Source organism: Colletotrichum abscissum (assembly GCF_030869225.1).
Source record: "Colletotrichum abscissum strain IMI 504890 chromosome Unknown Scaffold_10.1, whole genome shotgun sequence".
Lineage (NCBI taxonomy): Eukaryota > Fungi > Ascomycota > Sordariomycetes > Glomerellales > Glomerellaceae > Colletotrichum > Colletotrichum abscissum.
Genome location: NW_026849988.1, coordinates 1,140,295 through 1,165,936, shown reverse-complemented (window position 1 = coordinate 1,165,936; position 25,642 = coordinate 1,140,295). Strand labels below are relative to the sequence as shown.

At 51.2% G+C, this 25,642-nt stretch overlaps 8 protein-coding genes across 8 annotated transcripts; 6 read left to right on the top strand and 2 right to left on the bottom strand.

The window, feature by feature from the left end:
• Positions 1–799: 799 nt before the first annotated feature.
• On the bottom strand, positions 800–2,468 carry CABS01_05313 (uncharacterized protein; the record flags this gene model as incomplete). Its single annotated transcript, XM_060538683.1, has 2 exons — positions 800–2,131; positions 2,259–2,468. The coding sequence occupies 2 exons, from the start codon at positions 2,466–2,468 to the stop codon at positions 800–802; spliced, it is 1,542 nt and encodes a 513-aa protein (XP_060405855.1).
• A 4,671-nt stretch (positions 2,469–7,139) lies between these two features.
• Positions 7,140–8,240, top strand: CABS01_05312 (uncharacterized protein; the record flags this gene model as incomplete). The annotated part of the gene is made up of 3 exons (XM_060538682.1): positions 7,140–7,753; positions 7,879–8,122; positions 8,199–8,240. Coding segments are annotated over 3 exons (900 nt in total), but the record flags the coding sequence as incomplete, so codon positions are not given.
• A 3,972-nt stretch (positions 8,241–12,212) lies between these two features.
• CABS01_05311 (uncharacterized protein) lies at positions 12,213–13,208 on the top strand (the record flags this gene model as incomplete). Its single annotated transcript, XM_060538681.1, has 4 exons — positions 12,213–12,258; positions 12,538–12,806; positions 12,863–12,886; positions 13,161–13,208. The coding sequence occupies 4 exons, from the start codon at positions 12,213–12,215 to the stop codon at positions 13,206–13,208; spliced, it is 387 nt and encodes a 128-aa protein (XP_060405853.1).
• On the bottom strand, positions 12,945–13,571 carry CABS01_05310 (uncharacterized protein; the record flags this gene model as incomplete). The annotated part of the gene is made up of 2 exons (XM_060538680.1): positions 12,945–13,108; positions 13,454–13,571. 2 exons carry the CDS (start codon positions 13,569–13,571, stop codon positions 12,945–12,947), a joined length of 282 nt encoding a protein of 93 aa, XP_060405852.1.
• Positions 13,572–18,061: 4,490 nt separating this feature from the next.
• On the top strand, positions 18,062–20,221 carry CABS01_05309 (uncharacterized protein; the record flags this gene model as incomplete). The annotated part of the gene is made up of 3 exons (XM_060538679.1): positions 18,062–18,622; positions 18,750–18,975; positions 19,074–20,221. The coding sequence occupies 3 exons, from the start codon at positions 18,062–18,064 to the stop codon at positions 20,219–20,221; spliced, it is 1,935 nt and encodes a 644-aa protein (XP_060405851.1).
• Positions 20,222–21,540: 1,319 nt separating this feature from the next.
• Positions 21,541–22,466, top strand: CABS01_05308 (ThiJ/PfpI family protein; the record flags this gene model as incomplete). The annotated part of the gene is made up of 2 exons (XM_060538678.1): positions 21,541–22,171; positions 22,243–22,466. 2 exons carry the CDS (start codon positions 21,541–21,543, stop codon positions 22,464–22,466), a joined length of 855 nt encoding a protein of 284 aa, XP_060405850.1.
• A 203-nt stretch (positions 22,467–22,669) lies between these two features.
• On the top strand, positions 22,670–22,938 carry CABS01_05307 (uncharacterized protein; the record flags this gene model as incomplete). The annotated part of the gene is made up of 2 exons (XM_060538677.1): positions 22,670–22,672; positions 22,735–22,938. The coding sequence occupies 2 exons, from the start codon at positions 22,670–22,672 to the stop codon at positions 22,936–22,938; spliced, it is 207 nt and encodes a 68-aa protein (XP_060405849.1).
• Positions 22,939–23,280: 342 nt separating this feature from the next.
• Positions 23,281–24,943, top strand: CABS01_05306 (FKBP-type peptidyl-prolyl cis-trans isomerase; the record flags this gene model as incomplete). Its single annotated transcript, XM_060538676.1, has 4 exons — positions 23,281–23,367; positions 23,499–23,969; positions 24,033–24,678; positions 24,738–24,943. 4 exons carry the CDS (start codon positions 23,281–23,283, stop codon positions 24,941–24,943), a joined length of 1,410 nt encoding a protein of 469 aa, XP_060405848.1.
• Between the last annotated feature and the right edge of the window lie 699 nt (positions 24,944–25,642).

The following is a 25,642-nucleotide window of genomic DNA, read 5'->3' as shown; positions in this document are numbered from 1 at the left end:
AAGGCTCTCATCATATGGTCTGCCTTGGAGAAGAGCAACGGCAGAGTCAACAAGAAGTGACAGTATGTGTTATCAAAAAGGTCAAGGTCCAACTTTTAGACAGATGGGTATCTATTCTATTAACGAGCGCAGGGGGGAGTGAGAACCTCAACTCAAACCCTGATTTCTAGCTTTTTTTGCCTATTAGGTATTGTACTCTATTCTATATGCCGACATAGGTTGCGGACAGACAAAATCAGGTCAATGCAATAAGTATTACTCCGACCGCTGGCCCGGCGCCGAGCCAAGTACCATTTTCAACATCTTGATAGCGGGGGCAGCTGATCTGCCTCGTCGACGTGGCCAGTCCAGTGCCGGGCACTGTTCCTGCCTAGCCCTGCGAGACGTTGAAGGTTTCTATGGCTGACATACGTCAGGATCCTGGCAGCTTGTCCTCTTCACCCTCAAGGAAAGACGGCCCTGGGACGATGTCCCAAGCTGCTTAAGCCGATGTAGGATTGCCAGTATTGACATTGATGCTCGGGCTACCATAACCTGACGTAACGGACCAGGAGCCGAGGAGGCGTCGGGTTGACTGACACCAGATGGCGCCTACTGCTGTCCAGGGCAAGGCTAGGACATACAGCCCTTTTGAACGGCAGACAAAGGCAATAGACTCCGGTGAGAGGAATCTCCGGGAAGTAGGATGAAGTATGACCGCGGGCAAAGCAAGTTTCTCCGTAATCGCATCACAGCAGAATACGACTGACATATCGAAGCAAGCCCGAGCCGAAACGCGGCGTACATTCACGCCTCAACCTCAAAAGACGGAACACTCTCCCTGCGCCTGACGGAAAGCATTCGCAAAGAAGGACTGCATCGCCGTGTAGTGAAACAAGATGCCGCCGAGAACCGCCAAATGCCACAAGTTGTGGCTTCCGCCAATGTAGTCAAACATGCCCGGGCACCAACGCTCGGGAATCTTGCTGGCGTATACAAAAGCGCCGAGCAGGTATACAAAGATACTCTTGGCAATCGGCGTGTAGAATTCCCAGACGAAGTCGGGCCCGTGGGAGAAGTAGAGCTGCAGGATCGGCAGGAACCCCGTTGCGCCAAGGCCGCAGAAGAAGGCGACGCGGGCCCATGCCATCTCGGCTCCGTTAAAGGTCGGGTGCCATGGGAGGATGACGCCGCCGATGCCGAGGACTGCCGTCGTACCCATGTACAACCAGCGGCTGACGGGATCGCAGTAGAAGGCCGTGTACTCGGTCGTGACGATGGACGCTGCAATAAGCAGCGAGATGCCCGTGTAGTCGACGCACGCAAAGATGCTGATTGCGTCTACGTCGGCCACGGCGTTCATGGTGTGCCAGATTGTCGAGCATACCAGCGTCAGACACGCCGTGAAGAAGAAGACGGCGGCAACGAAGATATCCGTCTTGGTGCTGAATTGGAAGTTGATGTTGCGGGGGTAAAAGTAGAGGGCGACGGCGAGAACAATGAAGAGGCCAATGGCGTGGGACCAAATGTTGACCAGCTCGTTTGAGGGGCGGAAGGCCGACCAGATGCACTCGAGCTTGGACTCGGTAAAGCGATATCCATCGCGGATGTGAGGGTTGATGCGCCACGGCATGGGGAGGTCGTCGTAGGTGATGAGTTTCGTCTCCCTGGCCCGCGCGACGGCGTGGGCAATCTTTTCCTCCAAACTCTCAGCGGCGCGCATGGCTCTCTCGATACCCTCGTCGACGACCTCCCGCGCGAGCCCGATGCTCTCGTCCACAACCCTTCGGCCCTCGTTCATGAAAGCGCTTGCCGTATCGGCGGCATTGGCAAGGCCTTGCTCCCGCAACTTGTGCGCCTTGTTCTCAAACTCGGTGAGCATGTCGTCCAGGAGCTCGATACCGACGCGGGCCTTCTCGTTCAGGGATTCGGCCGAGGCCAGAGCGCCCTGGTACCGGGCCTCGAGTGTCTCCACCATGATGTGCAGGCGCCTGCGTCCGGCGCCGAGGTACTCCTCCGAGGCGGAAGAGCAGCGAGCGCGGACGGTCTGGAGGGTGGAGAAGGCGCGGGATATGCTCGAGTCGAAAGTGAGCTCGCCGTAGTTTTCGAGGAATTCGAGGCGGCGTTCCAATTCGGTCAGGAAGAGGTCGACCTGTGGAGGAGTACTGTCAGCATGTTTCTCCCATCATTCCCGGATATGTTCTTTTCACAATGTCTCTGTAAAAAGAGAAACGCAACCCCGAACAACAGCCGAGGTCTGTGGTGGCGAGTGAGCATACCTTTAAGAGCAAGTGCTCCTCGCCGTCCATGATTTGGTTGACGATGGACTTGCGTCTAGGAATGAAATGGGAGTGTCGTCTTTTCCGAGCAACTTCGGAGCCTTCAGTCTGAGCTCCCGAGGCGGTGGCAGTGGTAAAGTCGTCGTCGTCCTGGATGGCGGCGCCGCTGCAAGGTGACTTGAGGGAAGCCATGTTGGCAATGGGTTCCATAACTCAACCAACAGGAAGTCGGAAATATGTAGGTATTAACAGAAGCACCTCGGGTATGCTTCAAGCGAAAACAAGGTTCGGAGTAGGGGGCTCGGCGGTAGAGACCGCAGCCAGGTAAAAGGTTGGTGGGATTCCGGAATGTTGAACTATGTCGGTCTCGCCTTCGTTTGGATTTACACGTGCAAGTGTGGTCCCGCAGTTGTGGTTTTGGTTGTGTTACACTGAAGATATGCGGTGTTTTGGTGATAGGGAGTGCGGTTGTGTTGTGGTTTGTAGATTTGCGGGACGAGTCGATGTTTACGGATAAGCCCACGAGCGGGAGGCGATGGCAATTATTGGCTTATACACCCAGCGGGAGGGGAGGGGCCTTGGCGTAAAGGGCGGGCGGTGGAAGGGTGGAGGGAGCGTGGGAGGGATGAGCAGGAGGAGGGGAACGGGAACAGGAATGCAGGTCAGTGAGACGCAGACAGGACAGAGACCGAAAAAGAAGGGACCGAAAGAAGCAGCTGCTTTCTCCAGGAAATGAAAAAGCGTTCTAAGTCTGTTGAGGTAGTTGAGCGGCGGGCGGATCTCAACAATGCGGGAATCGGATTGGCCGGGGCGTAAGTACGGAGAGGAGCAGGCCGCAGATCGACAGAACAGCTGGACCCTGGTGCCTTTCTTGGGGGGAAGGTCAAGGGGGACCTTTGGGAGGATGGTACGGAGGTGCGTCTCAATAGTCCTTGCAGTTGCTGCTAAGACCTAGACCCATAATTACGACTAATTTCAACTAATCGGAGGCTACGGATTATTTTTAACTTACTTTAGTTACTTTCTATTCTAATACTACTTATAATAACTACTTTAACTTATATACTGCTATTACGATTATTACGAGGCTTATAAGAATATTAAAACTACTAAACCTACTAAATTACTATTTTTAAAACCCTTTTTTTCTTCTTAATATAGATCCTAAAATACTAATAAAAAAAAAGCTAGATCTAAGTATTAGAGTAGTAATTTTAGCTCTATAAAGTCGTATAATTAAATAAATTACTAAATAAATATTTTAAGCTTTAAGAATTCTAATCCGTACCGTTTTTAACGTTCTTATTTATATAAAAAAGAACGGATTTAACCTAACTACTCTTACTTTTTTAATTTAACTTATTTATTACGAAAATACCCCCCGAAGTAGCTACTTAACTAAGTAAACTAAAGAGGTTAATGACGCTATTATCCGTAAAGTTTATTACGACTAGTATAGTTATAAAAAGAACTATACTAATATTATTAAAGACTTTATAAAAAACGACGGTATTAATATATTAATAATAACTATTTAGTAAATCTTTTATTACTACGGCTTTTATAAAACTAAACTAACCCGTAAGCTAGGCCTAACAAAAAAAATATAATAAGAGCGACTTAAGTAGTACCTTAACTACTAATACTAGACCCTTAACGATTAAAAGCGGGTTATATAATTAAACGAGATTATAATTACTCTTAATTACTATTATAATAACTATAAGCTCTAGTACTACCTAAATAAGGCCTATATTAAATAGTATATATAAGAAAAGTAAAAAGGTTATTTTAAATTTATATTTTAAAGCTTTTTTATATACAAAAAAAAAGGGCCGTACTATTATTAAATTCCTAAGACTATTACTAAAAAGAAGGCTACCGAAATAGAAATTACTTAGTTTAATACTAAACTCGAGCCCGTTTAATATTAATAATAAGAGCTCGAGAGTAGTATAAAGCGAATAGGCTTATAAAATCTATCGGGCCGTAAGCCCTAATTTAATTAGAATACGAAATTAGGTAAGTTAATATAAAATAGTAAGGGCGAGATTAATTAGTATAAATATTATAAAAAGATCCTATTACCTAAATTATTCCCTTAGGTTAAAAAATTACTTAGTAATTTAATTATATAAGAGGATAAAGCGCCTACTTACGACTATTACTTTACTTACTATATATATAGCTTTTTTAAAATTATAAAGCTTTTTTAGCTAAGTAATTCGCCCGACCTTAATCCTATCGAACCTTACTAACTATAAATAAAGAGATAAATTATTAAAAAGGGGGCGCCTAGGTCCTAAATAAAAGTAATACGTCGTTAGTAAGAGTACTAATACGTATTACTATTAAAAGAAATTTAGAAATAAATAAAAAAGATACCTTATTATATTAAGTAAATAATTATACTAAAGGGCGGTAATAAATATAAAGAGGGTTAACGGGCTAAATTATATTATTAAATAGCTACTAATTAACCTTAATTAACGCTTTTTTATTATAAAATCGACGATAATTAACGATAATTATAGTAGCTAAATTCTGCTGCTTGTATATACCCTAGCTAGCCCCTTGTCGACTCCCCTGTCTATGGCAGGGGTTGGTCTTGGTAGCAACTATAAGGACTATTGAGACGCACCTCCGTATCGGATGGCGAAATGCAGTACGGATACACTTTTGGGTGCTTGTCTTGCGAGGAAACAAACACGAGAGCTCCTCGGGTCGGATCCTTTTTGCACGTGCGTTTTGCTTTCTGTTTTTTTTTCAAGAAAAAATGACGAACAGTGAGCAGATGCAAATAATGGAGCCAAGAGATACGAGACGGGAGCTTTGGCAGTTGAGAAAGAGCCTGAGAGACAAGACAGAACAGAGCGGGAGGCGAATTCCCAAGACCTGAACTGGCGCTTTGTGTCAGCAAGACGCAAAGTATTTTGTACTCAATTACCGAGAGCGATCCGAAAGATAAAGGGGAAGAGAAACAGAGAACGAGCAAAAGTAACAAAGGAAAGAGGGAAACTATTACGATGGGGAATTGCGAATGAGTTGCGGAAGCGCCCAAGCCAAGCCGCGCAAAGTGGTTTACGGATAGTATTCGTAAGGTACCTTGCAGAGGCCGGGGTTGTTGGCTCTTCTCATCTCGGGGCAATGTGGGTTTTTCTGCAGCTCTAAAGGGCCATGACACCCGCCATCGGAACAACACACAAAAGCGACTGAACAGAGGGGCACTCGGTAAAGCATCCGAGTCCAATCAACCAGAGACCAACTGGAACTACTTCAGGACAGGGCAGGACAGAAGAGTAAAGTCATTGCCAAAAACACAATCAAGGGAAGTAGCTCAATGTGTTGAGAGAGGGAATTCCGCATGAGCTGTGAATCTCGAGGCTGTTGTTCGGTTCGCTTTGCTGGCCCCGAGCGGGTCCAGCGCCTGCATGGCCCGGTAAACTTCGGCCCCAGCCCAAGGCGCGCGTGCCGTGGCGTGGCGGGCCTCTGATGCGCGCCACCAATCGTCGTCATCCCTTCCTCGCACCCGTTCCCACAAGGGACCACTGTCCTTTTTTTTTTTTTTTTTTTCCCTCTCTCTTTCTTTCTTACGTCCACCAGTGAGAGTGCTTACTGCTCACCTGTTGCACCTGCAGCAACGAAACACAAAAGTTGGTGCAGAGTGACGGACTAGTGTAAGATCTTCAGAAATGCGTGAATGCCAACATGCAGCCCGTTGCCGACTTTGCCTTGCCGTGCCGTTGCCATGCGTTCTCCGTACATGTGTAAGAAAACCAAGCCTTGGGATGACGACCCAACGGCTGTCAATGCCTTGTGAGACGGAGGGGCCAAGGCATGGTCCGTACTCCGTACGCTATTCACCTTACACTAGCATGTGCATGAAAGAGCTCCGAGACTCTTCTTCAAAGGAGCAGGGTTGAGGTTCGAGGAAATCCGTCAGGTGTCATGTGTTTCCGACCTGGCAGGAATCAACAATGACGGAGCCCCAAAGTTTCATCTCAGGTAATAGCTTCAAAATCGCTGGAACCACCGTCTCTCTTACCACTCCCATTCGGATCTTCCCGCTTATGATGCGTACCTTAGTCTGCGGACAGCAGGGCAAACCAAAGGCTTGGGAGATGACGCTCGACATTGGGGAAATTCCCGCCCTAGCGTGCCTTGTGATGGACAACCCCAAGACCACATCCAATGTCTTAGAGTCTCATTGTTGTCCATGACTATCCTCAAGGTACCTTAGCTGCTTAGTCCCAAAGGCACTATCCGATAAGGCTTCCAGCTAGTTTCCCCATGGCGTGCCTAAAGATGTATGTACGGTAATGTTCTACCCTGTAAGCTCTGTATTGTGGTATCACTTGCTGCGGCCCAGCATGTGCTTCACCAGTGCGATGCGTTCCCTACCTTATCTCACCTACGGCCAGTCCGTTTCCTCCTGACCATGAGATCCGCCCGAGCATGAGTCGGTCCACAGCCTTGAGGATCAAGCAGAACGCCGCTCATGGCGGTTTGTAGATTGTAGTGTACATTGTGTTCCCGTCCAGGTTCTCAGCATCTTGGAGGTGGTGGGACGGGACCACGGGAGCTGGGAAATGCTACCGAAAGCACGGTCCCTGCGGTGCGGCTGCACTGATTTTCCAACGTCCGCTACGGTACAGTAGTGGTGAGCTATGGGAATATTGGCAAAAGCATCGGAAGCAGACTAGATCCAACCACCACGCCACGGCCCACGCTTTCGACTTTTGAGGCGCAACCTCAATCACCTTACCGAATACCTTTCACAAGCAAACCACAAGGCTGGAGTTTCGTACGTCAGCCCTTCCAGCGTACCCGTCTGTTTGCGCAAAAGGTGCAAAACCGCCCAATCCATCCCATTCGTCAGATCGCGCCGGACGACCTTACCTCGCCTTCCCTTCAGCCTTGCGCGCGCACGCGACAAGAGAGACCACGCGATCCCGACTTCACCCCGAAGCTTTCACGAACAATCCTTTCTTCGGAAAACGGCGACCAAGCAAACCAGCTCTGGCGAACACATCAACGAAATTCAAATCGAGACCGACGCAGCTGTCACCATACCCTGCCACCCCTCATCGTCAACTTCACAACCCCACGAATAAAGCACGAGAAACCGCAACAATGGTAGTCAACGAGCTCGTATCAGACAAGAAACTCGGCGCGGTCCTCCAGACCTCAGGCTACGCCCAAGACCAAGCCTCCAAGCTCCTCCACCTCCTCACCGAAATCACCCGCACCGCCGAAGAGTCGGGCTCAACTTCGCCAGAGCTCCAAGCCGCCCTGTCAAAAGAGCAAAAACTCCTCCTCACAAACATCTCGCACCTCCGCGGCCTGCACCGGTCCGCCAACTTCGACGCCAGGGACACAAAAGCCCAGACCGCCGAGGCGCGCCACGAGGTCGACCGCCTGCACCTCCAGCTGCAGAACCTCTACTACGAGCAGCGCCATCTCGAGGGCGAGATTGAGGCCTGCGAATCTTACGAGTAAGTGGGAGAGGCCTTTATATATATATATATATTTATTTTCTTTATTAATCTTCTGTCTTTTTCTTCTATATGGCGCGGTCGATGGAAGTTTCATCCATAGTTAACACCTTGTGACTTTCCAGCCACACCTACCAGAAGCTACCTCTCATCCCCGTCGAAGAATTCCTCGCCGAGCAACCAGAGCACGCCGACGCCGACGAGGACGCCTTGATGATTGCGCGCATCGGCCACGAGCGAGTGGGACGCGAAGCTCTCGAGCAGCAGAGGCTCGAGCTGGTGGGCAGGAAGCAGAAGCTCATTGCCGAGAACAAGAAGCGCAAGGACGATTTGGCCAACCTCGATAAAGACTTGGAGAAGTTCATCGATGTGAGTTCTACAATGCTTTCCTTCCGTTTGACGAAACTTGTCATGCGCATCGATTTTCTAACGTCCGTCGGTGTAGGCTGCGAAACCCATCCAGGAACTCTTCGAAAAGGTTGTATGAAAGCGGTAGATTAGAACGTACTTACCCGTTGGACGAGCTCGATCTTTCGGCTGCCGCACGAAATGTCTCGCAGAAGATGCTTCGGTATCAATAGATCGTGTGCCTCACTGCTCTGCGAGAGCCTCTGACCCAGCCTCGTGGCTCGGCACTTCAGCTGGGGATGCCGCAGAAACAAGATGGCCCAGCGAGAATTCTGAATACGAGCATCTGCGGGGGAATCATTCTACTGGGTGTTGACATGCCCTAGTATCCTTCTCAAGGCTGCATTCGGAGTCTACGGATGAGGATTTTTCTCGAAAGTCGCGAGCATGCCTACGAGGGTGGGGCTACGGAAGGACGGCATCTAAGCTCAAAGGTATATTGCGGTGACACGCACCCGCGGGCACCGTTGAATATGTCAAAGTTGGGCCTGGGTGGCTCTGTTGCTGACAGCGCAGCGTAATAGCGCGCTGCGCCTCCAAAGGGCTGCCGATGGGATTGCAAAGAGAGGTGAACATCACAGACGGAGTCGATAAAAGACCACAAGGCCGAGAAAAGGTTTACCTCACACCTTCATAGCCCACCGAGAACCACGACGTCATCGCAGACGATTGGCGTCGTCAGCTCAATAATCAATACTCTACAGGTCAAAACATAATTCGTTCAAAGACAAGTGAGCCGTGTTTGACGTCGGTATGTGTGAAATGCTCTGGGGGTGGGTCGCCCCGGGAAAAGTCAAGGGGACGGCTGTTGAACGGGATGCTGTCGTCACCCGCGCCGGCTGCCAAGGAAAATCCGATTCGGCATAAGCCCGGACGGCCAGCGAAGCCCGCCCGGCCGAAGCACAAGTGACGCGTTGGCTGGGGAAGCAATGCACAGGGCAGCCGAAGGTCTCACCCCGGATCCGATGATGCGACATGTCAGTCCCGCAAGGTGACTGGTTGGTTGATCCGTCCGGCTGTCGGGGTCATCGGGGATGGAAGACTCTGGGCGGTGAGTTTTTTTTTGTTCTTTGGCTTTCAACATCTGAGGCAAGTCGTTTCATGGGTGACTGGAATGACTGGCCAGAAACAGGTCGTGTTGGCAAAGGGAGGTTGCAAGTATGCCGTGAAGTCTTGGTCGTCGAAAATTGCCCTGACAGCGCGGATCGCATATTGCCTCATCTCTGTCATTCGCGACCGTATGCTTCGAGAAGCCTCGAGGAACATGAACGGCGAGTCGCTGCAGGAATCAAGTCCAGCATAATGGTCCCCTAACACCCCATCAACCGTTCTTGCTTTCTTGAGGCCACGCACGCTGTCCTGCAAGCTTCATCCTGTGCTGTGCAAGAGAAAGTATGCCCGTCTCGACTGTCTCGCAGGGCTTGTTTCAAAGTTGTTTCCCGCATTGGAGCAGAACAGGACCCCGTCGGCCGACAAGACGGCCCCGGTGGTGAACGGGCAGATGCATACGCAGACGGATATGATGGGGCGAACTTCTGAATCGCAACATGTTGAGACATGCCACTTGTGACCGGACGAGTCTGAGTGCCACATTGGTCCATGGATTTGGTGTCTCAAGAGCAAACCGTCCGCTATGCGTGGGTTGGGTACTTTGCAGACGTAGGTTTCCGAGGGGAGCAATAATTGCACCAATTCGGTGTGAGGCTTGCGGGAGCCATCACACGCTGAGTTCTAGCTCATCATCAAGACATCGGATGCTTCAGCCGCACCGGACACGCATCGATGTCTCGACTCAAGCTGGGAGACGGGGGCTCTTGTGCCACGATGGATGTTCTCAACTTGAATCTCGACTCCTTTCTTCTTGTGGATTCAAGGCTCAGTGACCTCGCAAATCACACATAGTCGTTAATCCTGATGGGTGTCGGACTAAGCCAAGGCCTGCCAAGTGACCGTTGGGCGGCGACAGAGTCAAATCGTCGATTGGTGGATGCAAGGTGTGGTTCGTAACTACGTTCCCTTGGTTGTCTCCGTTTCTCCAATACCTCCTCTTTTCCGATAATCTTGCCGTTGATATCTGCATCTGCTGATTATGTGGCATGCCACTGTTATGGCGATCCGCGAGTGCGGGTCGATGCAGGTTCCGCAATGGCAATAAGCTAGGTTGCGACCGGCGTTAATAGGGTTCTAAGTACCTTATTATCAAAGAAAGTTAATTCTTTCTAAGTTATAAATATAAGAATATAGTTTTAATAAAATAGTATAGTACTTACTTAGTACTTAAATTAAAATATTTTTTTAAGCTTATTATAAAAAAAATAATTATATTATTAATTACTTATTATTAAAGTCTATAAGTAGTACTATAGTTTTAATTATAATAATTTTATTTATAATAAATAAAAAGTTTAATTATAAGTTTTTTAAAAACCTCTTTTTAAAAGCTATAAGAGCTTTTAAGTATACTAAGTTAAAATACTTATTAAAATATTAATAACTAAACTAACTTTATAATAATAATTTTAATAAAAAACTTAATAAATAACGCTAAAAGCCTTATTAATATTAAATACAATTTATAAAACGTAATAACATAGTTATAAAATATTATTAATATATCCTATATTAAAAAAAGTATTATTAATATTAATAAGATAAATAGGGCTATATCAATATAGCGCCTCGACTTTTTTTTATAATTTAAAAATAATTATTTTAAATAATATTAAAAATTTATTAAAAAGCTCTTTTAAATACTTTAATATATTTATTATTATTTTTATAATAATAAGATTTTTAATATTTATATATAAAAATAAGTTATTTATTTTTAAATAATAATACTAGCTTATTAATAAGTTATTAAAACTATAATTTTAATAATTTTTTAATAAGAGAGAGAGTAAAATAGAGGAAAAGATAAGTAAAAAAAGGGTTAAGGTTAAATAGTGCAGAATTCGAGGGCAGGGTAGCGTCTATATATACTGCGGTAATCCTCTAGTAATGTAAAACGATGGAGTTAAACAGTGGTTGATGGGGTTCAACGGCGAGTATCGAGGTGAGATGGTGTTGGAGGAGGCGCTCCGATTCCCCCAGGAAAGCCCGAAGACTGGGCTTAGAACCATATTGGTGGCCGTAGCCGGGCCATTTACCTCTTAACACGGTCGGCTGGCTAGGAGACCTGGAACTCCATGTCTTGCCTTGCAAGGTACTGGTGCAGTCGGCCAGTCAGATTCGGAGCATCAGAAACGTTCAATCTCAAACGCCGGCCCGCCAAGTATTCGCCCACCCCACCATCCGGCAACCCCCCTATAGGTGCTCCTGGCACACGCAATACGCCTTCCTCGGTCGTCTCTTGTTGCTGACCTTCTTCATCATACGTATGGATCTCCAATGCTCATTGCTGACTCCCATGGTGGAGGTTCGCGGAATAGGGATACCCTCCCGGTGCTTGCGTCGGCTGCTGAATAGGTGGTCGAGTCTCTAGATGTCGCGAATGGAACGATTCTGCCAAGATCGGAGTTAAGCTGAGGGAGCAATTGCGCCCGACATGTGCGTGAATTACGAAGCAACCGATGGACATGGTCTCCCTCATCGTATTGTGACCAAAAGCTCATATCCGATAATCCTCGGATCAGCATGCTCGCCTTATTCATTACGGAAGAAGGAAGTTCTCGCTTGTGATTGTGTGATTGCGGAGTGCGGCTGGGGCAACTCTACCAGCGAACAATACAAGAATTAGCCTGAAGCGGACGAAGAGCCCGCGGTATCCTTTCTTTCAGACATATCGCGGCCTGTATTTGTCCGGGAGGAATAAGCACCGTCAGCTACGCGTACAAGGATGGCAGCCCATTCGACGCCACCCGCCTCCAAAGGTGAACCCTCTGCCAAAGTTGGTATTCTCGTGTTCTGTACGAACAAAGTATGCGAAGACTTGTCTGTGGCCTGCCCTACCTGCTATATGCATGTTGCGGGTTTAATCTCAAGTCTCTGCTATTTCATTGCCATTCCGTCTCAGGCGTCTGTAGAATGCACGAGACCAGCCAAGCCATGAATGGATGCCATTGCTAGCACGAGCATATCAAGATGGCTTGGATGCGGTGAGCACGGGGCTGATGAAATGCGCTAGAAGCTAACGGCGTTGATTTGATGATGTTGATGCGGCTCGCGAGGCCACGCCGAACCTGCATTGACCAAGACCAACCGCCCGGTGTCTGAGCGTAGTTGAGACTGGACTGGCGAGATGGATTGTTGGTGATATGCACTTGTCGGGCACATGTCGATATCGGACAGTGTGACCAGGGCATCCAAGTCAACGGGATGCAGGTCGAAATTTCCCGCCCCGGCTGCCGTGACCCGTCACTGCTGAATCTTGACAGGCACGTTTGCGGCCTTGCAACCCTGGGGCCCTGGTAGAGACCTGGCCAGAGCACCTAGGCCTGATTTTCATCTGCTGATTTGGACTTCAAAATTTTTGATCTCCTTGGCCATTGCGACTCTGCAAAGGGGTCAGGCAGAGATCAAGAGGAGCCGTAGAGGCTACGTGAAGAAGAAAATTGGAGAACGGCCATGTCTCAGCATCCCATCATTTCGCAGCAACGGTATCCCAGCACGCCACGAGATCCCACATCGGCTCTCCAGTCCGACGGTGAGTGAGCAGGAAGGCCGCACTGTGACTGGATTGGACTGACTGGACAGCGTCAGATTCAGCGCAGGATGACACCAAGTGTAAGTTTGGCGATGGTGGGACGACTAAGAATATCGTTCGCGGGGCCTCGACCGCAGGCTAGTCTACCAGAGTGTAATCATCGATGCGAACCCTGGAAGGCGAAAAGCGTGCGACAGGTCTGGTCGAAAAATGCATGCCATGAGATGACATTCGGCAGGCATGCTGCCTTGCCGTCCCGTTGCCAATGCCGTGGCCAATTTCGCCTGTGTAGGCGCGTTTCGCTGGTCATCGTTATCGTTCGTCGTCTAGCTACCCATGACCTCGTTTCTCTAGGGTCGCATCTTCTCGCCCTATGACGACGATGCCGCAGCAAAGCCGTGATGGATGACGACGGCAGCCACAGCTGCCACGCTGGAAGGGACCCCCTCCTTCGACCCGCCGCCTGTCGACAGCTCAAGCTGCAGCGCCGCTTGTAAGAGCTGGGGTTGGGGAAGCACCCCCGAACGAACCAATGGCCACTACGAGACTGCGAGACTGCAGCTCATTAGACGGTGTCGCGACGTGTAAAAAGGTGTGCGCGCTCTCAGACTGAGCCACGATTTGCTCCGCTTGGCGTGCCTACGTACCACTTTGCATGTGGTCCCGGCAGCTAGAAGCGTCCTGCAGCGCCGCAGTGGTAGGTAAATCTCCCAGACCTGAAGCATCGTCTGTGAGACTGCGATAGCGTGGTACCGCCAGCAGCATCTGCCCGCCGTGTGTTTCGATTCGTCCTCGCACGCAAGCATAGTATAGATCCAGCGGCGGCGGCGGTGGCCCTGGATACCGTCTTTGTCCCGTGGAACTGTGGCACAAGAGGCGGCATCAATGGCGCATGGCTGCTCATCCTCGCTGGCCTGGCAAACGCGGATAGTGGCAGTGTTGACTGCTCCCAAGAATACTCGACATGTTTCCTTAGCCGGATGGTCAACGCACGGTCGAATCGTAGGAATGATAGGCGTTGTTGTTGGTTAAATCGAGAAAGGACTAGTGGTGTCGAGCTTTGGGTGTTTGATGATATTATCGACTATCTTGAGCTCCCGGGTAGCTTGGGTCGTATTAGTCTTGAGCTTGTGATGTGAACCCAAGTGCTCGAGAGCATAGTCGTGGCTTGGTCGTCATTGTGTGCTTTTCACAGCTGGCAGCTGATAAGAACTTGATGCCGTGGGTACAGATACAGCCGTCGTGTCGCACATGTATGATGCATGTCGAACTACCTGGCTGGTGGCCGCAAATTGACGGGAACAATCCTCGGACGAAGTTGACCTGTTGGATTGACAAAGTGGGCAAGTTAGGACAAAGATCAAGGCACATCATTAGAAATCGATGGAGTCGAAGCAGCCGAGGTGCAATCATCAAAAAGAAAAGCAGCCAGCGGAAGCTGCCTCACTTATTATCTGCCTCAGGTATTATCATTCAGACCGGGCCTGCTTGAGGTAAGGTAAGGCGCCTTAGCCTCTACCCTATGACACCTTATCGACTAAGCAGGCGCCTTGCGACTGCAAGGAAGGAAGAAGGTGTGAGAACTTACCTACTTTTCAAAACTACCAGCTTGAACAGTAAGGTAAAGAAAGCCCCACGTTCGGTGGTGAGGTTAAGCTTCGACTGCTTACTACACAGTAATCTGAATCCGTACTCCGTACACCGCCCCCTGAGCGACTTTCCACTAAGGATGGCTAAGCTTCACAACCTAGCACAAAAGGAATCCTCCTCCACGAGTCCACAGAAGCCTAAGTATTCGTACACAACACGGAGTACTTGCTTGTCGATTGCATTGTCGATTATTCCCGGCCGGATTCTACGCCTTTTCCATCCTGAGCATCCACCAGAGCCACCACCGAGACTGGCCTGAATGAGAATGCAGAAACAATTATGGGCTGTTGAGCTCTGGACCTCCTTTGTTTGCATGTTTTTGCAGGGCTTGAATGGAATGGGGATTCAGGAGGTCCGGGTCCGGCTCCAGTCTCCATTGTTGATGAGTTATTACTCCTGCCGCCTGCGTGCCGTGGTGCCTTCCAGCTCTGTCATCGCGGGAGCGCCGTACTATGTCCGCGGGATCCAGCATCGGATGTCGAGTTGCCTTGCACTTTGTATCCGTACGGAGTATCCATCCGCAGTATTGTTGGCTGTATGTATGTACGCAGTACGTACCTGTCACAGGCTCACGGGTCCCCTGCCTGCCGCACGCTTGCTCGGTGAGGTGGAGAGCTGGCGGTAAGAAAGCAGCACAAGGTGGACCTTTCACTGCACTGTAACGCCCCCGGATCGAGCACTTGAAAATTGTTAGTGGGGAGGTACTTTCCAAATATCCCGTTTGGGCGAGCCAGCCCGTCAGAGCGGGAGGAGCGACCCCACGGCACCTTAGCGTCTCTAGCGTCCTTAGCGTGGAAAAAGGCACAGGCAGCAGGCAGTCTTTGGCCTATGAACTTGGCATCGCTGCATGAAGAGCGCTTACTGTGCGGGGATCCTGTGAAATTACGTCCCAGTCATCGTAAAAGGTGCGATTGTTGGCTCTTGCTAATTTTTCTCTCTCAGGAAGCTATGTGATGATGCTCAGAATGGTCTAGAGAGTAAAAACTCTCAGGGAGGTACTTATCACCTTATCTGTACCAAAGACCGTGGTCTGAGAGAACTCTCGGCATTGAGGCTGGAGTCAAGAGGAATATAACATCAACCAAGGCTGAAGCATCAAATGTATACGCAAGAGATGACACAGGATAAAGAAGGTTCGAATCGAGCTTGAGTGAAGCCACTCGCCAAGTGCGGCTGTGCAGTGCCCGACAAGCTCCTGTCTAGCATTACCGGCTCGCACTCGATCATGACGCAGCGTCGCACATGATTACACTTTCATCATCACAACAAGCTGCCCGGCTCAGTCAATCTATCTGAAGGGGTTCCCACGCTCTGCAATTCGACTGCCTACACTACTACGTAGACTCTAGAATGAGTTGTTGACGAATATTGGCTCCGCTCATGCTTGGAATATTGGCCAAGCCTCGCAGAGTATGAGACTTCCTTGGCTCAAGTTACTATAACGTGACAAGCAAATGGCATGGTGGCATGGCAGTGCTTTCCTTTCAATCGTTATCGCTATCGACACGAGAGGCTGTCACAATGGAAAGCGAAACCAACGAACGCTACTGTACTCGGCTGGCTAACTCCGTAGTTCGATGTCGATTGGTCATCATCAACACGACGAAAGGAAAGAAAAAAGAGAGCAAAAAAGACAGACTCACCTATACATCCCGGCCGTACACAGTGCTCGCTATTGACCGCTTACTCGGTAATTTCTTCCTTCTCATTTCCCGCGGGGCGATTCAGTACAAGCGCAGAAAATTCCCAAGGCAACCAGACCTTGTCCGTGTATCCGTGCCACCCCTGCGAGCTCTCATGGGCCCACGTCCCTTTTCGCGCTAAAGCAATTATCGAGGCAGAGGATGGGAGTGAGGCAGGCGCAGAGGCAGCCCACTAGATGCGATGCGAGCGGGCGAGGTGCGCTAGCCTCAGCACGGCATACCCCAAGGCCCCTGCTGCTTGGGCCAATCAGAGACGATCCTTCTTTCTCTTGAGCCAATCACGATCCATAAAGTAGTCCTGAATTGGTCTAGTCTGGCTTCTGGCACACTGGAACCATCTCGACCCTCGCTCTGTTTCTTGCTTCTTTCTCGTTTTTCTTTCATTGCTCTCTGTGACCTGCGGCCTGCCTCGCCTCTTCACCACCTCAATCTGCTGCAGTTCTCCGGATCAAGGTGCCTTAGTAACCCCCCGGTCTGTTACGGCTGCCATCACCGGTGCTAGGAGACCCCCAGCTCGTCGTCTCGCCAATCCAGAGGCTTCTACTACCCCCATTGTCCAGTCCAATGCTCCAGTTCAACGATTTTGCAAGCTGCACGTCTTCCCTCCTCATCTTGCAGGCGGCGAGCACCTCCTTTATACCTCCCTTCCATAGTATGCCTCAGCAGATGGTGCAAATAGTTGTCCGTGACGGTAGAACTCCAGCGTTGTATCGGAGCCGTCTTCATACGCGGGTCCTGTTGGTTGTTTTGGTGAGAATGAAAATAAAACAGACAAAGTTTGGCGGCAGAGAGAATATTGGTATCCGTACATCTGGGAGCGGGTCCTTCACACCCAAGTCAGGCTGTGGCGCTGGGCCGACACAAGTACTCTGTACAAATGACCCTTTTCCCTCCCCACGTCCCATCTGGAACCAGTCTGGTCTGGTCCAACGCAAACAAGCTCTGAGGTGCGCGTGTGAAAGGGAAAGAGGGCTGGTACGAATACTCCGTACGGATACCTAGAGAGGTGAGAGTCCAGAGCAAGGCGCGCCGCACCTCACCTCAGAGAAATCAGCGCGCCCCCTTTCTCTGCCGTCTCCCCCCCCCCTCGTCTACCGTCTACGCAGTATGGTCTACCTCACTGCGTACCAGGCCTGCCTTACAATATTACCTGTCTGTAGTGTATCACCCGCGGAACACTGAGGTGGACTGGACTGGACCTTAAGGTACCGCACCTTACCTTAGCTTAGCAGACCCGACCCGACCTTACTGTACCCGTGTCCACCTACCTACTACCTCCTGGCTCCTGCTCTTCCTTCATGCCCAGGTCCCTATCCAAGAAATCATCCACTCTCACTACCTTGCACTTCTTCCCTCCTTCTCTCTTCCTCAGTCTGTCCCCGTATCCATTAGTCGCTATTCTCCTCGTGAATATCATCCGACAAGGCGCACTCTAATTCTTCCCAGTCTCTCCCTTTTTCACTTCTTCTCTCCCCCCTCCCCCCCTTCCTCCTGACTGTCACCTGCTTTCCTCCTCACCCACACTCAACCCTCTCCAAGAGACAGAGTGAGAGAGCGCGAGAGACCACCATCAACCTCGACCGGTAGGGCTCCAATTCTACGCGTGCCCTTCGCAATTTCGGCCCAGAGGTTTCCTGATTCTCCTCCTCCGCCCTACTTCCCTCTCCATTCCTCTCTCCCTCTCCCACTTGCTGTCTACAGTCGCTGGTCTCGCTCTCCCTCGAGCAAACTTCCACCCCCCAGTCAGGCTTCGCACATTTCTCCAAGCCTCTTATCGGCTGCTTGCCTCGACAGACAGACAACCTCGCCTTCCGTCGTCGACCTTCCTGAGCTGTCGGCTTATCGTCGATCTTTCCATCGCTGGCAACGCGCCTCACCGAAGCAACATCCTCGGTCGTCACCATGTCATCGATTTTGGCCTGGGCCTCGCGCCGCGTCGGCGGCTTGGCCATGCTGGGCTTGTTGGGTCTGAGTTACTGGGTTATCTCAAAGGAATCAGCTGCTTCTGCACACAACTATTTGCACGAGGATAGCCTTAGCTCTTCGACTTCGACTACCAAAGGCGCTGGCATTTGGACCGAAATCTACGCCTACTACTGCTTGTTTATTCACATCCTCGTCTTCGCTTTCCCTCTCCGATGCTGCTGGGCTGTCTTTGACATGACCCGCCAGCTGAAGAAGATCGCTCGCAACAGGACCCTCAGAGACTATAGACTCTCCCACCGCCGCCGTGGTTCCTCGACCTCCTTATCCAGCTCGGAGACCCTCACGTCCTCCCACGGTGGTTCTGCGTCTAGCAGTGAAGCTGGCGACATGGAGCCCGAACTATACACCGATGGTGATGCTGAACCCGACCGCGTCATCCACGCTATTATCGTTCCAAACTACAAGGAGGAGATGGATACCCTGAAGGAGACTCTCGAGGTGCTGGCTTCGCACCCCCAAGCTCGCAGCTGCTACGATGTGAGTACATTTGGACCCTCCCCCTCCCCCTTGCCACACAGTTGCCCTGGTAGTAAATGACCACCGATCTGGCGAATGCTGTCGTTCTTGTTTGAGACGCGTACAAAAACTGACACTTGCATGCTAGGTCTACTTGGGAATGGAACAACGCGAGCCCAATGTCGAGCTCAAGGCCATGACCCTCATTCAGGAGTTCGTCAAGAAGTTCCGCAGCATCGACTACACCATCCATCCGTCCGACATCCCAGGTGAATCCGCTGGCAAGGGAAGCAACGTGGCATGGGCTGCCCGCAAATTGAGCCAAAAATATTCAATGACCACCCGCAAGGATGTGATCATTACGGGTCTTGACGGTACGTGCGCATGCCAGATTCTGAGAATCTGCCGCAGTCAATGTTTCCAATTTTTGCGCATGTAGGATGATTCGCTGACAGAAACGTGGGGTGTACAGCCGACAGCCACCTCTCATCCAACTTCTTCGCTTTACTGACTACCATGCACCTGGCCTATCCCGAAACAGCAAAGACCACCATGTACGCGGCTCCAATCATCTTCGACCGCAACGCCCACAGTGTTCCCGCCATTGTCCGTGTCGCCGACATCCTTTGGGGTGCTGGTGGTATGTCGGGACTGTACTCCGGATCTACAATCGCGCCTCCCACCTCCGTCTACTCCGTGCCCTTGGAACTTGTTGACCGCGTCGGCGGCTGGGACTGCGATAACGAGGCTATTGGAGAAGATTTGCACATGTACCTCAAGTGCTTCTTCGCGCTGAACGGCAACTTGACCGTCAGGACTGTCGTCAGCCCCGTCAGTCAGAGCAACGTCTGTGGCGATGGCTCCAAGGGTCTCCGCGGTATCTACTCGGACATGCAGGCTCGTTACAAGCAGGCAATGAGACATATGTGGGGTGCTCTCGATTCCGGATATGCGCTCCGAAAGGTTGTCGAACTCTGGCAGGAAAGGAAGCACACCTCTCGCGCTTTCCGTCCGCTTCACAACTCCATGGGCGACGCCTCTGATGTCTACGTCCCCGAGACGCAGCTGGACCAACAGGATCCCGAACAGCCCAGAGAGAGCGGTGTTTTCTCCGACGTCACCCACGATACACTGCAGTCTCCTAACTGGGAACGCATCGTCTACCTGTTCCACCGTCTCTTCGAGGCGCACTTCCTTCCCCTTCAGATGACCATTTTCGTAATTTCCTCTACTCTGTACGTGTGGGTCACGGAGGGCAACAAGGAAGTTGCTCACCTCAGCTGGATCTTCGACGTTTGCAACATTCTGCGCACTTTCGGTTTCATGGAAATTGCGCTCTACCTCTTCTTGTATGAGAGCTTCCACCGCATCTGCGTCAAGTCCCGTCAACGTGAGATGACCGAGGCTGGTCTGTCTGAGGGCATGAACTTCTCTTACCGCAACGTCAAGAAGAACTTCATTGACTACGCAATGGTTCCGCTCGTCGCCCCTCTCTACGGTGCCATTCCTTGCGCCCAGGCACAGTTGTGCCATTTCTGGACGCTAGACTTGGTCTACTCCGTCAGCAAAAAGGTTACCCGGCAAAGAGCAAAATCCCTCACGGCAGCCGAAATCGCGTAATGACAATTATTTTCTTCTGTGTCAACTTTTATCTACTCTTCAACAGGACCTCGCCCTCCCCGTGGAGGCGTCGATGGCTCACATTATTTTTTTTCTTCAATTCGACGCACAGCCCAATTCCAGGAAGACCCACCAAGCGGCGGTTTTTAACTCGATTACGTGTTTGAAGAAGTTGGGGCTCCCAAGAGCCTCACGTGTAAATAGATGAGGGCATTCTTGATATGCATGGCATGGCATGGTATCGGCATTCTAGAGATTTCGGGGATTTATGGGGCCTCAAACCGGAGTTCTCGGAGCAATACGCAGGAACTTGACGAGCGAGAGAGCCGTCCAAGTGCATTCGCTTATACGGAAGACGAAGTGGAAACGATGGGGTCGGACATATCCAGGCCAGCATGACGAGGCTCACCCACCAGCGGCAGGAAGATGCCGGGATGGTGACGAAAGATGACTGCATCCGCTGGGGACGGGACAAGCCCAGCAGGAACAGCTGACAATGGGCTCCAAAAGAGCAAGACGGGAGGCCGACACAACAGAATCCCGGAGCCCATGAATTTGGACGAGTCCTATAATATTTAATCTTGTGTGTACATAGAACGATTCATGATCATGGCAATTGACGCTAAGACGTGGGTTGGACGGCGTGGTTAACAGGAAGAACGTTGCCACGATAAAATTGACGTGAATTATACATTGCTTGCGACCCATTCTCGGTGACTTATCATGGGTTCCTTGTGGTTATGAGTTGATCATGGCGAGTATGGTAGACATGAACATGAAGCACCCTCACGCATCTTTAGAGGAAACCACCCGGACAAAGCTCCCTCGTTAATAGATGCAAGAGGATTGATCATCATGGAGGAGAGAATTCTGAACGAACGTAGCCAACCTGGAAGGACGGGAAGCCGTTCCAATCAGCTTACAATGGTCGGTCATCCTTTGGACGGACCAGCACCGCTGAGGACGAGCCGCTAGAACCCCGAAGCCTCTCGGAAGTTAAGAGATGACACCCAATCAGCTTCCATGAATGTCAGCCACCGGATGCCCAGTGTCTTTCTGCTTGGTTGTTGGCTATACCGATAGGCTTTCGGACCGCGATGTAAAGGACGGCAGCATTCGGAGGACGGGCGGTCGATAGGCTGTTTGGCTTCAGTATAAAGCTGGATGGGGTTTGTTACCTTGACGATGATACCAAGACAGCCATGCCAGGACGCATTGAACATATTGTTGGAATCCAGTGCCCCATTCAGGGATTGCTTCAATCCACCTTGTAGAATTTCACGACAAAACTCAAAGAAGAAGAAAAAAACACACACAAAATGGCAAACACCAGTACCGAAATGGTCAAGATTGGGGTCTTTATGCCGTCCGAGTGTCAGCTCCTCGACATGGCCTGCGTAGACGTCTTGTTTATGATGTCGAGAGAGTACCTGGGCGGTCTGCCCATGATACCCAAACACATCCCGAACGTGGCGCCAAGCGTGGAAATCTGCTACATTTCTGCAAAGACCAGCCCCAGCTCTAGCTCTAGCTGTAGCTCGAACTCGGCCCCGGAGGCAGCAGGACACCTTGTTCCTCCTCAGCTCCCCTTGACGGCGGGCGTCAAGATCCGGCCGACGCACGACGTCTCCAGCCCGGAGGTCCAGCCGGGCATGCTGGATATCCTGCTCGTCCCCGGACCGGATCCGGCGGCGAGCTGGGATGAGGAGACGCTGGCGTTTTTGAGGGGACATGCTGATGAGGAGGGGGGGGAGGGAGGAAAGGGAAAGAGGACGGACGTGCTGAGTGTCTGTACGGGCGCGTTCTTGTGCGGTGCCGCGGGGGTTTTGGAGGGGAGGAAGGTGTGCGGGCCGAGGGGTCTGCAGGATGTTTTGAAGAAGAGGTTTCCGGAGGCGAGGTTTGTGGGGGATGAGTTTCGATGGTGTCGGGATGGTAATCTTTGGAGCTGTGGTATGTTTTTCTTTCTCTTCTCTTTCTGCTCTTCATGTCTGTTTTACTAAATTATGGTTGCATATTCACAGGTGGCATCACGAACGGGAACGATCTGGTGGCGGCGTACGCTCGGAGCAGCGAGAGGCGCCTCTTTCCGGGGCCGATTGTCGAGATTGCGTGTAAGATGGCGGAAGTTGGTGAGAGGGGCCAGATGTATGAGCAGGGGCAGACGAGGTTTGCTTTGGGGTTTGTGTGGCAGCTTGTCAAGGCTTGGTTTGTGAAGTCGAGGTGGGTAGTCGAAGATGACGAATGATGAATATCAGAAAAAGAGAGAGGTCTGGGAGACGGACGAGGAACTTGCAGTTCCCAAGGTAGAATTTGTGTACCTGTTCTGTCTACAGGACATGCAGGAGAGACACTTTTCATCTATGTCCGTATACTGACGAGATCTCGGATTTGCCCAACGGGATGATCGAAGACCCTTTGACCAACTTGCTATTGATATCTCATCAGAATATGGTATGCAGTAAGAATGAGTGATCCTTGATGGCGCAACAAAGGCACCTCGAAGGATCTCAAAGGCAGCACAGACTTCGTCAACAGCATCAGCACCGAGTGAGCCCAGGCAGAAAGCGGTGTACGAGTGGAGGGTCCTCACCGTCCACAAAAGCGCCGGTGAAGACGTCGTTTTGGGCATTTTTGGGGCATTTTTGGGCAAGGGTCCAATGCAGCTCCTTCCCCAGACGCACCTTCCCTGCCGTTGCGCCTTGGTTGCCATGGTGTGATAAGGCCGATAAGACAGGACAAGGCAGCACTAGCGCCGCCAGCGGTGGGGTCGAGACCAAGAAAAAAAAAAGAAAAGAAAAAAGTTCCGTCTGGTCTGGTCGTCGAGTGGAAAAAAATTTCAGGCAAAAGTTCTTCGAGAACCTCGACTTTTCTGTACAACCTCCCTCTCACACTCGAATCCCACCCCATCTTCTTCCTCTCCCTAGTCTTTCCATACCCCCAAATAATCCCTTCAAGAACGAACGGTCTTTGTTTTTCGACCTCCTTGAAGAGCAATCATCAAGTGCAAGAGCACCAACTTTTACTAGTCTCGTTCACATACCACCTTCACAATCAGCACAATGGCCCAGCTTCCTGTCGCTCTCTACGGGCTCGAGGTCCCCGCCGGCGAGATCCTCATTCCCGCCAACCCCGACTTCCCTGCCACTGTATGTGCATCTCTCTGCCCTGTTTCTTTGCCTGTAGGCGCTTGAGCGCAGGCTCCGGCCAGGTCGCAACTTGCGCTGGGCGCCGGCGCACTCCTGCTTATTCACGGTTAACTAACCTTAGGATTAACCAGTTCCGCATCACCATGGCCGCCATTGATCCCTCTGAGGCTCCCGAGGCCGATGCTGATGGCAACATTCCCGCTGTCCCCCGCTCTACCCTTCGCCTCGTCAAGCAGCGCTTCGGTGACGACCTCGAGGCCGGCGAGGATGACGAGATCGATGAGGACTACCTTCAGTCTCTCATTGACGCCAACGGCGATGACGACGAGTCGTCCGATGACGATGATGAGCCCAACGGAGGTCCCAGCGACCCCTCCAAGTCCAAGAAGCAGAAGCAGGCTGAGGCCCTTAAGAAGCTGATCGAGGCCGTCAACGAGGAGGAGTCTGACGAGGAGATGGACGATGCCAAGCCCAACGGAAAGTCTAGCAAGAAGGGCAAGGGCAAGGCCTCTGATGATGAGGAGGATGACGAGGAGAGCGATGACGACGAGGAGGGCCTTGACCTTGAGAACTTTGTCATCTGCACTCTCGACACCGAGCGCGTAAGTTGCGAATAGACCGTGCGAGTCTAGAGGGAAAAGTCTTGATTGCTAATAACCGCGCAGAACTACCAGCAGCCCCTTGACATCACCGTCCAGGAGGGTGAGAAGGTTTTCTTCGTCGTTTCTGGTACCCACACCGTCCACCTCACCGGTAACTACGTTATCGACGATGAGGAGGAGGAGGGATCCGACGAGGATGAGGACGACGACGAGTACGACCTGTCCCCCGATGAGCTCGAGTACGGCATGCCCGATGAGGACAGCGACGACCTTGACGACACCGAGGACCCGCGCGTCATGGAAGTCGATACCGACGAGGAGGAGGCCCCCAAGCTGGTCGAGACTGGCAAGAAGGGCAAGAAGCGCGCTGCCGAGAGCCTCGACGACCTGATCAAGGCCGACGACGAGACCAAGACCTCCAAGAAGGACAAGAAGAAGCTCAAGAACAACAAGGGTGAGGCCGTCGCCGCCGAGGAGAAGACTACCCCCAAGTCCGACAAGAAGGTTCAGTTCGCCAAGAACCTCGAGCAGGGCCCTACCGGCTCCGCTGAGAAGGCCAAGCAGGCTGGCAAGCCCGCGGGTGGCGTCAAGGTCGTTCAGGGAGTCACCATTGACGACCGCAAGCCTGGTACTGGCCGCGCTGTCAAGAACGGTGACAGCGTCAGCGTCCGCTACATTGGCAAGCTCGACGACGGCAAGGTCTTCGATGGTAAGCGCCGAGTCCGAATATTCCTTTCTTCTAGATGTCTCGCTAACTCAAATTTCTAGCCAACAAGAAGGGCAAGCCTTTCACCTTCAAGGCTGGCAAGGGCCAGGTCATCAAGGGCTGGGACATTGGTGTCATCGGCATGGCCATCGGTGGTGAGCGTCGTCTTACCATCCCCGCCAACCTCGCCTACGGCAACAAGAGCCTGCCCGGCATTCCTGCCAAGAGCACCCTGACCTTCGACGTTAAGCTCCTTGAGATCAAGTAAACAGGTCGCTTCCTCACTAGCAAGACCCCCTTTTGGCGGCGAGACGCCGATTCAGGATGCTTCTCACTGTATTCTACCCTATTTTGCCCGGCGAGCACGCCATGGAAAGATGGCGAGCCCCTGCTGGGCCCCGGCGTTCCAGACGCCGACCTTCCCTCGTAATGATGTGTGACGGCGATGGGATTCGCTGAGTCGCGATATATGCGCTGTTGCCGCGATGGATAGTCTCCGACCTGTGGCTATCTGCGAAGATTCGCAGTCCCCTCGTGGGGTGCGAGAAGCAGAATGTGTTTGATGGGATGACGAGGCGAGGACTTACACTGCATTAGTTGGCGTATCACAAAAAGAGTTTTCTGTTGATGTAGGAAATTTCTCTCACCGGACATGGATGGTTTTCTTCCGGTCGGTCTGTACTTAGCTCCGGTTTCCTTTTATGAAAATCAAAGTCTCCTTACTTCTTACCTTGAATGTCCCGGCGAGCCTTCCTCCTCGGCAACCGATCGTGCCTAGAAACTTGTGATGACGTCCTGAGATGCTGAGGCAAGCTCAATTTACAGCGTACTTACCTGCCTCCTCGCCGGTGACTATCCTGAATGAAGCTCACTTGCCCATTGTCGATCAATTGAAACGGCCAAGGTGGTCCAGCTGCTTTTGGCAAGTCCCTCCTCAATGCAACCGTTGGCCGAGGACAACGATCCA